At 46.7% G+C, this 15,951-nt stretch overlaps 1 protein-coding gene across 2 annotated transcripts in view; it reads right to left on the reverse strand.

The window, feature by feature from the left end:
* The window catches only part of rtn4ip1 (reticulon 4 interacting protein 1), a 77,889-nt gene that overhangs the window by 44,823 nt on the left and 17,115 nt on the right, over positions 1–15,951 (reverse strand). For both annotated transcript variants that reach the window (XM_070885627.1, XM_070885626.1), the window contains exons 5-8: positions 13,046–13,094; positions 9,125–9,261; positions 5,266–5,449; positions 3,602–3,694 (exon numbers count right to left, since the gene is read on the reverse strand). In XM_070885627.1, coding sequence (XP_070741728.1) covers positions 3,602–3,694; positions 5,266–5,449; positions 9,125–9,261; positions 13,046–13,094 — 463 coding nt within the window. The remainder of the gene's footprint in view (positions 1–3,601; positions 3,695–5,265; positions 5,450–9,124; positions 9,262–13,045; positions 13,095–15,951) is intronic.

Raw genomic sequence — 15,951 nt, forward strand, 5'->3', positions numbered from 1 at the left:
GGGGAAGAGGGAGAGGGGGGGGGGAAGAGGGAGAGGGGGGGGAAGAGGGAGAGGGGGGGAAGAGGGAGAGGGGGGGAAGAGGGAGAGGGGGGGGAAGAGGGGAGAGGGGGGGGGGAAGAGGGAGAGGGGGGGGGAAGAGGGAGAGGGGGGGGGAAGAGGGAGAGGGGGGGGAAGAGGGAGAGGGGGGGGGGAAGAGGGAGAGGGGGGGGGAAGAGGGAGAGGGGGGGGGGAAGAGGGAGAGGGGGGGGAAAGAGGGAGAGGGGGGAAGGAGGGAGAGGGGGGGGAAGAGGGAGGGGGGGGAAGAGGGAGAGCGGGGCGGAAGAGGGGAGGGGGGGAAGAGGGAGAGGGGGGGGGGAAGAGGGAGAGGGGGGGGAAGATGGAGAGGGGGGGGAAAAGAGGGAGAGGGAGAGGGAGAGAGGGAGAGGAGAGGGGAGGAGAGGGAGAGGAGAGAGAGAGGAGGGGGGGGGGGGGGGAGGTCAGGTCGGATCCAGTCCGGGAGCGGGAGTCGGGTCGGGTCGGGTCCAGTGGGGGGGGGGGGGTCGGGTCGGGGGGCAGGGGGGGGGGGGGGGGCGGGAGCGGGTGTCGGGTCTGGTCCGGAGGCTGGGGGGGGGGGGGTGGGGAGCGGGTGTCGGGTCTGGTCTGGAGGCTGGCAGTGGGAGGAGCCTTATTCACGCAGCCCCAATGAGGCCATTGGGCCAGGGCTAGGGGCTGCGTGCTTCAGGCCTCTTCCACACAGTTCGGCGCCTGGAGCTACTGCACTTGCGTGCCCACTGTAGCGCGCATGTGCAGAGGTCCCGGCACTGTTTTCAGTGCAGGGACCTGGCTCCGCCCCCCCCACAGCTCGTGCTGGCTGCGCCGAGGGCCAGAGGAACTGCAGGGAGGTGGAGAATACCGAGGACTTTGTGGCGCGAAAAACGGGGGAGGGCGGGAGACGCAGGGGGAGGGCGGGAGAGAGATGCGGATGGAGGGAGGGAGAGAAATGCGGATGGAGGGAGGGAGAGAGATGCGGATGGAGGGAGGGAGAGAGATGCGGATGGAGGGAGGGAGAGAGATGCGGATGGAGGGAGGGAGGAAGTGAGATGCGGAAGGAGGGAGGTTGATGCAGATGGAAGGAGGCAGGGAGAGAGATGCGAAGGGAGGGAGGGAGAGAGATGCAGAGGGAGGGAGGGAGGGAGAGAGATGCGGAGGGAGGGAGGGAGGGAGGGAGTGAGAAGTTTGTGCCAGGACTGAGACAGTTGTGCCCAGTCAGTACCCCAGTGCTCTACTTAGCTCAGGTCGTCAGGCGTTTCCCTCACAGTCAGAAGATGGTTGGGATAAGCGCCAGCCCAGGATGGAAGCATATTATCTAGGCTCACATTCTCATGCAGTACTGAGGGAGTACAGCGTTGTCAGAGGAGATGTCCTTCAGGTGGATGTTAAAAACTCCATGTCACTATTGGAGGGAGAGAAGGGTGTCTGCACTTTTCTGGCCTACATTGTCCCCTCAGCCAGTAGGACAACTAATGGCAACAGCACACTGCACAAACCTGAAGAGGAAGCGCAGGGCGAGTGTTGCAGGTGAACAAACGTTGAAAGGTACATATGCAAAATATCACAAGCTGTCCTTTTTCTTTGCAGAGTCCGATTGTTGTGTGTTTCCAGCATTTTCTTTTTTTGGAATTTTGCAATACACGAGAAATGCATGTACATAACAGGTGCATAAGAACATAAGAAATAGGAGCAGGAGTAGGACATTTAATACCATCATGACTGATCCAATCATGGACTCAGCTCCACTTCCCTGCCGACTCCCCATAAATCTTTTTCGGTTAAGAAACTGTCTATCTTTGTCTTAAATTTATTCAATGACCCAGCTTCCACAGCAATCTGCATTATAGTCAGAAAACCAGAACTTACCACACAATATTTCTCTACAAAAGAGAAGGCCGAGAGGTGACCTAATAGAGGTCTTTAAAAATGCTAGGTTAAATGTAGGGAAAATCAAAACTAGGAGTTAGTCATTAATAAACCCAATAAGGATTCAGGAGAAACTTCTTCATCCAGAGAGTAGTTAGAATGTGGAACTCACTGCCACAAGGAATAGATGAGGCAAATAATATAGGATGCATTTAAGGGAAGGCTTGATAAGTAGACAGGAAGAAGGGAATAGAAGATTATGCCTATTATTGGAATCAATTATTAAAGATGAAATAGCAGCGCATTTGGAAAGCAGTGACAGGATTGGTCCAAGTAAGCACGGATTTATGAAAGGGAAATCATGTTTGACAATTCTTTTAGAATTTTTTTGAGGATGTAAGTAGTAGAGTGGACAAAGGAGAACCAGTGGATGTGGTGTATTTGGACTTTCAAAAGGCTTTTGACACCGTCCCACACAAGAGATTAGTGTGCAAAAGTATATTATTGGGGGTAATGTATTGATATGGATAGAGAACTGGTTGGCAGACAGGAAGCAGAGAGTCGGAATAAACGGGCCCTTTTCAGAATAGCAGGCAGTGACCAATGGGGTGCAGCAGGGTTCAGTGCTGGGACCCTAGCTATTTACAATATGCATCAATGATTTAGATGAAGGAATTGAATGTAGTATCTCCAAGTTTGCAGATGACACTATGCTGTGAGGTGTGAGCTGTGAGGAGGATGCCAAGAGGCTGCAGGGTGACTTGGGCAGGTTAGGAGAGTGGCAAATACATGGCAGATGCAGTATAATGTGGATAAATGTGAGGTTATCCACTTTGATGGCAAAAACAAGACAGAATATTATCTGAATGGTAACAGATTAGGAAAAGGGGAGGTGCAACAGGACCTGGGTGTCATGGTACATCAGTCATTGTAGTTTGGCATGCAGGTACAGCAGGTGGTGAAGGCGGCAAATGGCATGTTGGCCTTCATAGCTGGATTGGAGTATAGGAACAGGGAGGTCTTACTGCAGTTGTACAGTGCCTTGGTGAGGCCACACCTGGAATATTGTGTATAGTTTTGGTCTCCTAATCTGAGGAAGGACGTTCTTGCTATTGAGGGAGTACAGCAAAGGTTCACCAGATTGATTCCCGGGATGGCAGGACTGACATATGAAGAGAGACTGGATCAACTGGGCTTGTATCCACTGAGTTTAGAAGAATGAGAGGGGATCTCATAGAAACATATAAAATTCTGACGGGTTTGGACAGGTTAGAGGCAGGAAGAATGTTCCCGTTGCTGGGGTCACAGCCTAAGAATAAGGGGTAAATCGAGATGAGGAGAAACTTCTTCAGAGAGTGGTTAACCTGTGGAATTCTCTACCACAGAAAGTTGAGGCCAGTTCGTTAGATATATTCAAGAGGGAGTTAGATATGGCCCTTAGGGCCAAAGGGATCAAGGGGTATGGAGAGAAAGCAGGAAAGGGGTACTGAGTGAATGATCAGCCATGATCTTATTGAATGGTGGTGCAGGCTTGAGGGGCCGAATGGCCTACTCCTGCACCTAATTTCTATGTTTCTATGGTTCTATAGGGTTAGATGAAGTAGGGTGCGAGGAGGTTCATGGGGAGCACAAACACTGGCACAGACCAGTTGGTTTGAATGGCCTGTTTCTGTAAAAGGCTTTTTTCCCCTTCATCGAAACTGACCTTTCCTTCATCCACAAGTTCCGTTACTTCATCCAGAGATGGACCACTTGGGGCAAATAAGGCCCAGCGATAGTGAATGCCCTTGCTCAAATGCTGCAATGATAGAGAGATAAATAGGGTGTTAACTACATGAAGAGCACGTACTTCCTGTAAACAGGGCTACAAACCTATTAGGATTGCACTCGCTACCACAGTGAACCTGTTGCTCACTATATTCATAAGAAAACCATGATTTATTTTTCTCCAATTGACCACTTTTTTTTTTTAAAGCAACAAATTACAGTGATTCCCCATAGAAAACGGAAGCAAGATCAGGCAAGCACAGACTTCTAGTTTAACAGGGACATGGCTTCACACCTCTCCATAACTACAGTCAATTATTACAGAAAAGCATAGATTTATAAAGACATTGCACAGAGACCCTACCTTGTGTGTTCAGCCGACAGGAAAGGATCCCCCGGCACTAACTGAAGGAGAGCAAGGAATGCATCCCTCAAAAATAGACCAACCGGCCCGGTCAGCAAGATCTTGCTGTGAGCAAATTTGTATTATCTAGGTGAAGGCCATAACCAGTGATTGCACTTCAAAAGTAATTTGCTGGTTATGATGTGCTGCGGGATGTCCTGAGGACAAGTTACAGTGCTCCATAAATGAAAGCAAGTTCTCTCAGGTGTTCAACAGAAGTGGGGCGATATTGGGAACAGTAACAAAACTGGCAAAGATACTACAGGCTCCTTTTAGATGGACGAGTGCTTCAAGATAGGCCTTATCTGTTGTTATCTTCGGAAACCTCAGACCCACTGCTGCTGGAACCCTCATCCACGCCTCTGGACTCGACCTATCCAGTCCCCTTCGCGCTGGTCTTCCAATCACTGGCCTGGGATAAACCTCACCTCGGCCAGAGCCCCACTGCCTGTACCCTGTCTCTCACACCCCGATTCCCACTGACCTCAGATGGCTTCCTGTCCGTCAGCGCATCGATCACAGAATCCTCACCCTCGTCTTCAAATCCTTCCACAGCCTCCCCTCACCCTCCGCTCATCAAATTTTAACCGACTGCAAAATTCCCCCATTCTACCATCCGTGGCAGAGTTTTCAGTTATTGTACCCCCACACTCGGAATAATCCCTCTTTCAGACATCAGCCTCAAAATTTCTTAATGTTTAACATTTCATCCGAAAGATTGCCCTCTGATAAGTGCTGAGGGAGCGCTGCACTATTTATTAATCTATCTACAATGAAGAAAAAAAATTGCATTTATATAGCGCCTTTCACAACCACCGGATGTCCCAAAGTGCTTTACAGCCAATGAAGCAAGTTTTGAAGTGTAGTCACTGTTGTAATGTAGGAAATGCAGCAGCCAATTTGCACACGCAAGTCCCCATGAATCACAAGATAATGACCAGATAACCGGTTTTATGCTGTTGATTGAGGGGTAAATATTGGCCAGGACATTGGGCAGAAGTCCCCTGCTCTTCTTCGAAATAGTGCCATAGGATCTTTTACATCCACCCGAGAGAACAGAGAGGGCCTCGCTTTAAGGTTTCATCTGAAAGATTGCACCTCCAACAGTGCAGCACTCCCTCAGCACTGCACTGGAGTGTCAGCCTAGAAGAAGTGTTCAAGTCTCTGGAGTGGGACTTAAGTTTCTGAAATAATTTTACCTTTAGGACTTTGCTGCCGAAGGTGATTCCTGACCGAACGACTCCATCAGCAACTCCAAGTCTATCCGTGTTGAGCATGAACGGTGTCACTAACGTAACGTATGTAGCACCTGACCACGGCTTCAGCAAGTTCAATGCCCAGTCTTCTGTATGTCCACCCACATTATCCAAGATAAAGTCAAACCTGAACAAAGGATAAATGGATATTACAAAGTTGGAAGAGCACATTTACAAATTCCCAGTGACGGCAACGGAAACTCCCTAGATTTCTAAGTTGGGGTGGGGTGGGGGGCTGGGGGGGTGTGGAGAGTTGTTAAAGGGTAGTTACCAAGCTGCCATAATATAGTGTCTTCAATTCAAGTTACCAGCATCAGCAGCACTGTTGTGGGGAAGAAAGATCAGAAAGTTTCCCAAATGGGTGACAAGTTGCAGAGGAGAGCAACGATAGACCGTTCTTGCAGCTTCCAGCAGTCGGCAACAGAGTAGCACCCGCAGCGGCTTGGAGCCAAGCCACTGGGCCATTCCCAGGAGGAAATGGTACGTGTTGAGGATCAAGGATATGATACATTTGTAATAATAAAGAAACACTGGTGAACAGAGTGTTTCATAGAGCGTTGTGGAATGACAAAATGTTGTGCAGTCTGTTTGCAATACATTTTTTTTTAAATTAGACTAGCTGATTAAAAATGACTACATTTTGAGAGGTTTACACTGTAGTAGGTGTAGCTGGGGAAAGGGTCTAAAAGCAGATTGTTCTGGAAACTTAGTCTGTCTGAAAAATCCCAGTAAGGGAACACTGCCTCTTTAAACCTCAAATTCAATGTAGCAGTGGATTTCAAAATCTTATTGGTTCCATTTTCATTTTTCAGTTTATTTTTGTAAACAAAACTATATTTAGAGACCAGCTATGGGGAGCAAGTGTAAGGAGAAAACGATACGGTGCCCTTTCACCTCTGGGACCTGCGAGCTGTGGGAGTCCTGCGTGCAATGACTTTCGGCAGTCTCATCCCAGGTCCTGGTGGCCACAGGCCTACGGCAAAAAAACAGCCCTTAAATTTGCAATCTCAGACAGAGATAGGCCGCAGCTCGAGTACTGTGCGCAGTTCTGGTCACCATATTGCGTAAAAGGTGATTGCAGAGTGGTCAATACCCAGGGGGCATAGATTTAAAGTCATTGGTAGAAGGTTTAGAGGGGAGATGAGGAGAATCTTTTTCACCCAGAGGGTGGTGCGGGTCTGGAACTCACTGCCTGAAAGGGTGGTAGAGACCGAAATCCTCATCGCATTTAAAAAGTGCCATAATCTATAAGGTTATGGACCAAGAGCTGGATAGCTCTTTTTCGGCCAGCACAGACATGGGCCAATGGCCTCCTTCGGTACTGTAAACTTCTATGATTCTATGCTACATGATGGCTGGAACAGTCGGCAAAAGTCAACATGCCATTATTCCAGGACGCTGCATGTTATAACTTCAACGTACCATAAAACCTCAGGTGAGCACAAGAACATAAAGAAAGGCCATTTACCTCATCAGATCTTCTCCCTCTAGCATTCAAACTCTCTCAGGCCACCATCCAATTGCATTTTGAACAACCCTCAATCTGCACCTCTACTACCAAACATCCGTCAACCTTCTTTTAATGAAGAAATGTACATCTATATTAAACCTGTAATCTACCACTGAGCGTTTGGCAATTTCTGCTTAAAAAATAAAAACTGTACTCCGCATAAATATAATTGTAATTTCAGACACCCTTTTCCTGCAGTGCTTCAGTGTTCTATACAATCCCCATCTCTTTATAAAGCCTGGCCGATAATTACATCGGCAACATTTTGATTTTATAAAGTTTGTGAGACAGCACACATTGCTCTCCCACTAGTTAACTCAGGACATGAGGGAAGGGAGATGAAAAGTGAAGGATCTTGTTAGGATGTACTATTCGATGTGACACCAAGTAAAACTAAGGAGTAGAAGTTCGGGAGTGCGCTAACTTTTAAAAGTAGAATTAATTACGTGCCGTACGCGAATGTTTTTGTACTTTAAAAGATTTGGGGATAGCGCTACAGGAAGGGAGTGGAATGCTAAATCAAGCGCTCCACTTCCTTCCTGGAGCGCAAGAGGCAGCAGGCGGAGTGGTAAGTGGAGCAGCGCTACACACCTGGCCGTGCAGCGCTCCCATGTTAAAAGGCTCCTTTCCTCCCTGAAAGGGTAGGGCCACTGCCGCAGGCTCTGCAAATTAAAATCCTTCTCCCCGACAGCAGCCGCGATCCAGCCCGATGCAGTGAAGCAGAGTGCCGGGCTGATCAATCGCGGGCAAAAAGAGCGGCAGCAAACCTGAGCGAGAGCAATTAAATTCTTTATGAACTTACCTCGACCACCTCGCCTTTAATCATTATCCCCGAGGCGCCCGGCCTCCCGATGGAAGCCTCCTGCAGCTGCCGGTGTTTTCGTCTGGTGATGCTACAGGGGGCAGAACCGGACTTCGGGTCCGAGGCGCTACTGGGGCGATGCGCTAGGCGATGACGTCACGGTCTCCGGGCGAAGGAGATCGGGGCACACACCGTACTGCCATCACAAAACTCCCTTCGAATATGGCAGGAGTCGATGTTATTGCTGCGTCCAGTTAGCGTCGGGTTATTCCCCCCCCCCACCCCCAGAGGTGGTGCTAAGGATGACAGTTTCTAGGCTTAGATCTTCAAAATCTGCATCCTGCACTAATTCCCCTCGACTCAAGATGATGTATACATGGCTGGATGAGGCATTCTTACATATTTTTTCAGTGGCAATATGATATAAATTGTTGGATAGCATGTTCACAGAATGTGAATAAATTCCGAGTGGAATGGGTCAGACAATGCACCAGGACAATTCTCGTGCTGGGACAAAGACATCGACCAACATCTAACTTCTAAATGAATCTGCCTACAGTGGTTCCCTTCTGCACTCACTGGCCCCACCTCTCTCTCTCTCTCTCTCTCTCTCTCTCTCTCTCTCTCTCTCTCTCTCCCCACCCCCAAGCGGTCATGCATCTCAAATAGCATGGATGGAATCAGTCGTAAAAAATGTGTCACAGTGATGGCAAGGTGCAGCCAACTGTTCACACTGGGGTCAGACCGAGTCAGGCACGACTTGTTTGATGCTCACAATGGAAGCCTCCTTCACCATATTGGGGCCATATTCAGAGCAAACAGCTGGGGGCGGGGGCGCATATGGTTCCAACCACAGATGTTCCAGATAAGTCATTCAATGCAAAAATCGCAGAGGCTTGGGCAGTATGACCGTCTCTGGTTCTGAGAGGACTAGGAATAGCAATGTCACCATTTTAAAGAGAGGTTTTTTTGGGGGATTCATTTTGATTGGATGGACAAGCTCCAAAGAGTGTACCACAACTAAAACCAAATATATCACACAGCATTGCTAGCATGGGCACTGTCCAAAGAACATGATGTCATGTCCCGCAGCCCACTGTCATTCCCCATTCATCACTAAACTATGTATTTCAAAAGAGGCAATGATGCAGCAACATTATTCTAATGCACTCGTTCCAGTCTATGCACTCATTTCCTGCAACTTAACATTATTATTCTACATAAACTAATGACTTGAACACATCAGGGTAAGATTTTGAAGACTCTGCTCCTGGCACAGGGTGTTGCCTGATGAGAGCAAGGATCAGAGAATCCGCCTTTAGAGGTTAGCAGAACCAATTCACACACTGCTGATTTTCTGGTCATTAACAACTAAATCGGGAACTGGGTGTGCTAACCTTTGCATCCAATTCTCCAAACCACAGTGCTATTGAGCAAGACTCTGAGTCTCCAAAAATTTACCACAATCTCTGTTACAGCAAATAACTTACATTTCCAGATCGTTGAGCTGTTTCTCCACATTCTGAGCTTTATAATCGATGACGTGATCCGCACCCAAATCTTTTAAGAATGAGAAAGAATTCTCGGCGCAGGTGGTGGTCACATGGGCTCCCCAGGCTTTCAGAAGCTAAAGGGGAAGAAGCACACAGACTAGTAGAAATGATTTGGCTGAATGTGTAATACAGCCATAGTTACAAAAACAGTTGGAGATGTGAGTAGGCTAATATTTTCTATGATTGAATCATACAAAATTTAAATTCTACTCTATATAAACTAGACTCGACTGCCCGTGTCCTAACTCGCACCAAGTCCTGCTCACCCATCACCCCTGTGCTCACTAGCCTACATTGGCTTCCGGTTAAGCAACGCTCGATTTCAAAATTCTCATTCTTATTTTCAAATCCCTCCATGACCTCATCTCTCCCTATCTCTATAATCTCCTCCAGCCCCATAACCCCCCTCCCCCCCACTGAGATGTCTGCACTCCTCTAATTCTGCACTCTTGAGCATCCCGCCCCATAACCCCCCTCCCCCCCACTGAGATGTCTGCACTCCTCTAATTCTGCACTCTTGAGCATCCCTGATTATAATTGCTTAACCATCGGTGGCTGTGTATTCTGTTGCCTAGGCCCCAAACTCTGGAATTTCCTGCCTCAACCTCTCCACCTCTTTACCTCTTTACCTCTCTTTCCTCCTTCAAGATGCTCCTTAAAACATACCTCCTTGACCTGCCCTAATTTCTACTTATGTAGCTCTGTGTCCAATTTATATCTCACAATACTCCGAAGTGCCTCGGGATGTTTCACTGCGTTAAAGGCGCTATATAAATACAAGTTGTTGTTGTTGTTGTTAAGGTCCAGTGACAACCAATCATTAGAATGAAGTCTGGCACACTCATTGCCGAACGTGGGGACGCTCAGGTGAGGGAGTTACTGTCAGGTGACCATCATACATCTCTAATGGTTAACTAAAAATAATTCATTCACTCTTTTCAGCAGAACCCATTACATCAGTTGGTAAGGGCCCTGCCTACGCCATGCAGATCAGGATGGTTCAATCCCCACTCTAGGTTAAGGTATCTGATGCCTGTGGAGACACCACCATCGGCATCATCAGTGCCCATGTGCTAGAAAATGGCTAGAATCCAGGTACTCCTGCAGAAAATGCATGCTAATGGACACTGAATAAAGAAACAATCAGGCTCTACGGGGATGTCCCTTGGGGGTCATTGCTCCTGCAGACACTCGCTGGGCTCCCATGCTAAGAATGGTGACTTGTACGAGGTATCGAGGATGAGTGAACCACGTCCCAGCAAGAGTGAGCAACTTCAGGAGAGGAACAAACAAACTTGTATTTATGGAGTACCTTCCACATCCTCAGGATGTCCCAAAGGGCTTCACAGTCAATTAATTACTTTTGAAGTGTAGTCACTGTTGTAACATGGGCAAACACAGCAGCCGTCTTGCGTTTAGCTACGTCCCACAAACAGCAATGAAGTAGGTAATCAGATAATCTGCTCTTGGTGTTGTTGGTTGAGGGGTGAATGTTGGCCAGGACAGAGCAGTGCTGTGGGATATATTATGTCCAGCTAAACAGTCTAACAGGGCATAGGGCTAATGAAAGATGGTACCTTGGACAATGCAGGACTTCCTCACGTCAGCCTAGACGAGTGCTAGCTCTGAACCAAGGCCGATATTAGATAGAAAGCAAAATGTCTCAGACAGAGATGCCCATTTTTAGCAAAAATAACTACATTACCAATCAGTGACAAGAGTCACCGGCTAGTGACCCAGCCATCAAAGATTTTTCTGAAACTGCACTGAGGTGTTCTGTGGACATTAAGCAACCTCGATGAACATCTGAATTAATGCAAAAAGCAATAATCAGTTGGTTTGCAATGCAATAGTGTTAGTCGTTTAACTGAGCTACAATTGAGACATTTGGAAATTGTTTGGCTGCATGCCCAAGTTGGCCAGAATCGGCTACAAAGCCTTGCAGTGAACAGAATAAAAATAAGATTAAGTACAATTTTCTGTTGAACTTCTGTTCAGTTTTGCAAAAATTAGGTTGAGATGTAGCAGTCCAGGAAAAAGCGAAACTTTTGGCATCATTGGGATTGGGGGGGCGAGGTTGGGTGGGTGGGGGCTGTATGCTTCTGCTAATCAGACCTAATGCAAAAACGCTGCCAGGATCTGAGGATAAATCCATCACAAAATCTTTGGAGAAAGATTCAATTGTTCTATGCATCAAAGGATCCCAACTATCTGTGCACCTGTACCTTCTTTCCATCAATCCCAATCAGAAGAAATAAAAATGAACGTCAGTTGTATGTAAATGAAGAGAAGATTAAATAAAGGGACTTCAGCTATGTGGATAGATTAGAGAACCTGGGGTTATTCTCCTTAGAACAGAGAAGGTTAAAAGGAGATTTGATGGTGGGGTTCAAAGTCATAAATAGTTTTGATAGAGTAAACAAGGAGAAACTGTTTCCAGTGGTAGAAGAGTCGGTAACCAGAGGACACAGATTTAAGGTGATTGACATAATAACTAAAGTGAGATAAGGAGAACTTTTTAAAAATATAAACACAAGTGTGTTGTTGTGATCTGGAAAGCAGTGCCCGAGAAGGGTGGTGAAAGCAGATTCAATAGTAATTTTCAAAAGAGAATTGGATAAATATTTGAAGTGGATAAAAAAAATGACAGGGCTGTGGGGAAAGAGCGGGGAAAATGGGACTAATTGGATAGCTCTTTCACACAGCCGGCACAGGCAAAGTTGGGCCAAATGGCCTCCTTCTGTGCCGTATCATTCTTCCATTCTAAAGATGTACTGTGCACATTTTAATTCAACTTAAATTCTAAAATGCTAATCACGTGTGTGTTCTGTACAACAGCTTTCACAGAATGTGCTGTACTGTATATTGATGATGGCCATGTTGGGCTGTACTTCAAAACAACAACTTGCATTGACATAGCACAAGAAAAATGTCTCGAGACGCATCACAGGAAGAAAAATGCATTCCAAGCCAAAGGAGATGTTAAGCAGGATGACCTAATTGGTTGGTCCTCGAAGTGGGTTTTAAGAAGAGTCTTAAAAGGCAGAAGGGTTTAGAGAGGGAATTCCAGAGCTTACGGCCTAAATGGCTGAAGGCACAACCACCAAGAATGGGAGTGAAGACAGAGTGGGACAGGCACAAAAAATGTCAAGAGGTATCCGTCTGTGCTGCTCATTTCTTTTTGTAGTTGTTCATCCAGTTTAAATAAGTAATGTTTAATTAAGTAGGAAAAAAAGAATAATGCTTTCTGGCTCCCCGATTGAAGAAGCTGTGAGCAACCGCTTGTATACGAGGGGGGCCCCTCAAAATCAACTCCACTTATAGTGAGGGGAGGAAACTGGAGCAAAAAAAATACCCACATTGGTGAGAAAACTGAGGTTGTAAGTTCCTCAGCAGACAGCAAATACCCTTAATTAAATTAAAGAAAAAATCTGTTTATGTACACACAACAATGTTTCTTTATGTGGTTTATACATGATCAGAAATCATTAGACAGGTCATTTTCCCATACATCAGTTCAGATTTCAACTCATTAACTTTCTACAGCTTAACTTCAGGGATTGGCAATGAGCTCTGCACTTGTGCTGAATAAGCATGAATCTGTTCCACCCCCAGATGGCATCAGGGGATCCAAAGACACAAGAGTGGGAGGAACTGAAGAGACTTTAGATCTGATCCAAACAGAAGCCAAACACATTTATCCAACGAAACAGAATCTGTAATTTACCAACATTATTTTTCACTCTAGTTGCTCTACAGCAATAGCTTGTATTTATACAGTACCTTTAATGTAGCAAAAGGACAGCCACTTCACAGGAGTGTTATACAATTTAACAAACAAACACACATTCCTTTTACCTGAATAGCAAAGGTACCAATTCCTCCGGATCCCCCAAGGATCAGAACCCTAAAATCAAGAAGTGAAAAAAAAATCCAGCTTTTTGAAAACCGATAAACTACAATTTAGGAGAATTCGGATATTAGTGCCCTTAAAAAAAACTACAGGCCCAAATTTCCCCAGGAGTTGCTCTGTTTTTTTTGGAGCAACTTGATTTTTCTGGAGTATCTTAAAAATCCCCATTCTGCACATTTAATTTGCGCCAGTGTAAGTGAGTTAATTAGGATTTTTTTTAGTTTCGTTTTTTTTCCCCCAAAAGGTGGCGTTACCAGCCACCTACGCCTGTTTTGGCCATTTAAACCAGTTTGGACAGCTAATAGTTGCTCCAAACTAACAGGCCAGTCTATGTGGCCACTTGTGGCCGCACAGAAAACCCTTGCAGAGAGTTAAGAAATCAGCGCAGGTAGCCTCCAAATGACGGTGTTATGATAGGAATGCTAGTTTTTTTTTAAATCCCAAGCAGCGAGACTGGACAGGGTGTAGGTGCTATCAGCCTGATTAAACTGAGTATGGGGTTTTGACAAGAATAAAAATGATCTTGCAACGAAGACTGAAGCATAGGGGCCACTTAAGCAAGGGGAGGGTTTTCTTTGCAAATAATAGATCAAGAGTACCAACGCTCTCGCCTCATGGATTCATGTGCGGCATCACATCACATTGGATTTTGATTTCTGCAGGACCAAAGAAATGCCCTGACTAGGTTTAGAATTTTAAAACGTTAGACTTAATAAAAAAACCCATATCAAAATGTAAACTTAAATTTTGGTGTTCAGCATTGTGTAGTGTGACTCTGATAATTAGTAATATTTTAGAATTCTATGCAGTAGTGGGTGAGCTGTAAGATACTGCAGATAGGGAATTTTTAGTAAAGATAGCTAGATATTAAAGTACTGGAAAATCTTTGAAGATTCTTTCTCCCACCCCCCCCCCCGCCCCTGATCAAAACTCTACCCCCCTCCCCCCCACGATCAAAACTCTTCTCTACCCCCCCAATCCATCAAAACTCTTCCTCCCTCCCACCAACCTGTTTCTTATAGCCCTCAGCGTGGGAAGGCAGTGGCCGGCCTGTGCGGCAGGCCACTCGGCCCGGGATAGGGGAAGGACGCGTTGGGTCCCAAGCTGCAGGCATCATCATCAATCATGGGAGGAGCTACTGCGCATGCGCGAAATCTACTGCGCATGCGGACAGCTGCTGGCACCGTCTTCGGCGCAGGGCTGTAGCTCCGCCCCCCCCCCACTCCACAAGAAATGCCGCGCCAGGACATGGGACACACAGCAGAGCAACCGGAATTGTGGGTACGTTTTTGGGCGCCATTTTGAGCGCACAAAGTTGGCGCATCTCGGGAGAGTGCACCGGATAAAGGGGTTCTGGAAATTTGGGCCTTACCTTACTGAGTTCAGGAAAATGGTGAAGCGGATTAATTCGTTCAGTTATTGAATGTTCTAGCTACATGAGAATGTACGGCACTGCAAAAGACCATCACCATCCATCTGAAATTAGTTAATTATAGCTGAGAATTCTAATAATCCAGGCAAGCACTAACTGAGTACTGTGCGAAGCTGTTTATGTGATGGTCTCACAAACACATATTTGGGCGAGTAGCAAAACTCCTTACCCTAAATTAGTGGGCTAAGTTTTACAATTTACCACTCCCGTCATGTAAAGTCATGCACCAGGAATAGTAAATCAAGTCGAGGGTCTGGGGGGGGTGGGGTTGGAGAACTGTTGGGAGCCCTGAGGCTGGCCACCGTGCGGCTTTAAACTGACAATTCTACCGTAAATAACTAGATTATAAATGCCCTTCAACATAGATCTGGTTCTTCACCTCTCAAATAGAACCTAGAACCCACAATGTTACACCAGTTGGCAACATAATAGATTTGTTTTATTTGTTATAGGATATGGGCATCGCTGGCAAGGCCGGCATTTATCGCCCATTCCTAATTGCCCTCGAGAAGATGGTGAGCCGCCTTCTTGAATCGTTGTGGTCCTTATGGTGAAGGTATTCCCACAATGTTGTTAGGGAGGGAGTTCCAGGATTTTGATCCAGCGATGCTGAAGGAATGGCGATATATTTCCAAGTCAGGATGGTGTGTAAATTAGAGGTGATGGTGTTCCCATGCACCTGCGGCCCTTGTCCTTCTAGTTGGTAGAGGTCACGGGTTTGGGAGGTGCTGCTGAAGAAGCCTTGGCGAGTTGCTGCAGTGCATCTTGTAGATGGTACACACTGCAGCCACGGTGCATCGGGGGTGGAAGGAGTGAATGTTGAAGGTGGTGGATTGGGTGCCAATCAAGTGGGCTGCTTTGTCCTGGATGGTGTCGAGCTTCTTGAGTGTTGTTGGAGCTGCACTCATCCAGGCCAGTGGAGAGTATTCCATCACACTCTTGACTTGTGCCTTGTAGATGGTGGAAAGGCTTTGGGGAGTCAGGAGGTGAGACACTCACCACAGAATACCCAGCCTCTGAACTGCTCTTGTTGCCACAGTATTTATGTGGCTGGTCCAGTTAAGTTTCTGGTCAATGGTGACCCCCAGGATGTGGATGGTGGGTGATTCGGCGATGGTAATGCCGTTGAATATCAAGGGGAGGTGGTTAGACTCTCGCTTGTTGGAGATGGTCATTGCCTGGTACATGTGTGGCACGAATGTTACTTGCCACTTATCAGCCCAAGTCTGAATGTCATCCAGGTCTTGCTGCATGTGGGCATAGACTACTTCATTATCTGAGGAGTTGCAAATGGCACTGAACACTGTGCAATCATCAGCAAACATCCCCACTTCTGACATGATGCAGAGAAAGTCATTATTGAAGCAGCTGAAGATGGTTGGGCCTAGGACACTGCCCTGAGGAACTCCTTCAGCGCTG

The sequence above is a fragment of the Pristiophorus japonicus genome, chromosome 7 (assembly GCF_044704955.1).
Source record: "Pristiophorus japonicus isolate sPriJap1 chromosome 7, sPriJap1.hap1, whole genome shotgun sequence".
Lineage (NCBI taxonomy): Eukaryota > Metazoa > Chordata > Chondrichthyes > Pristiophoridae > Pristiophorus > Pristiophorus japonicus.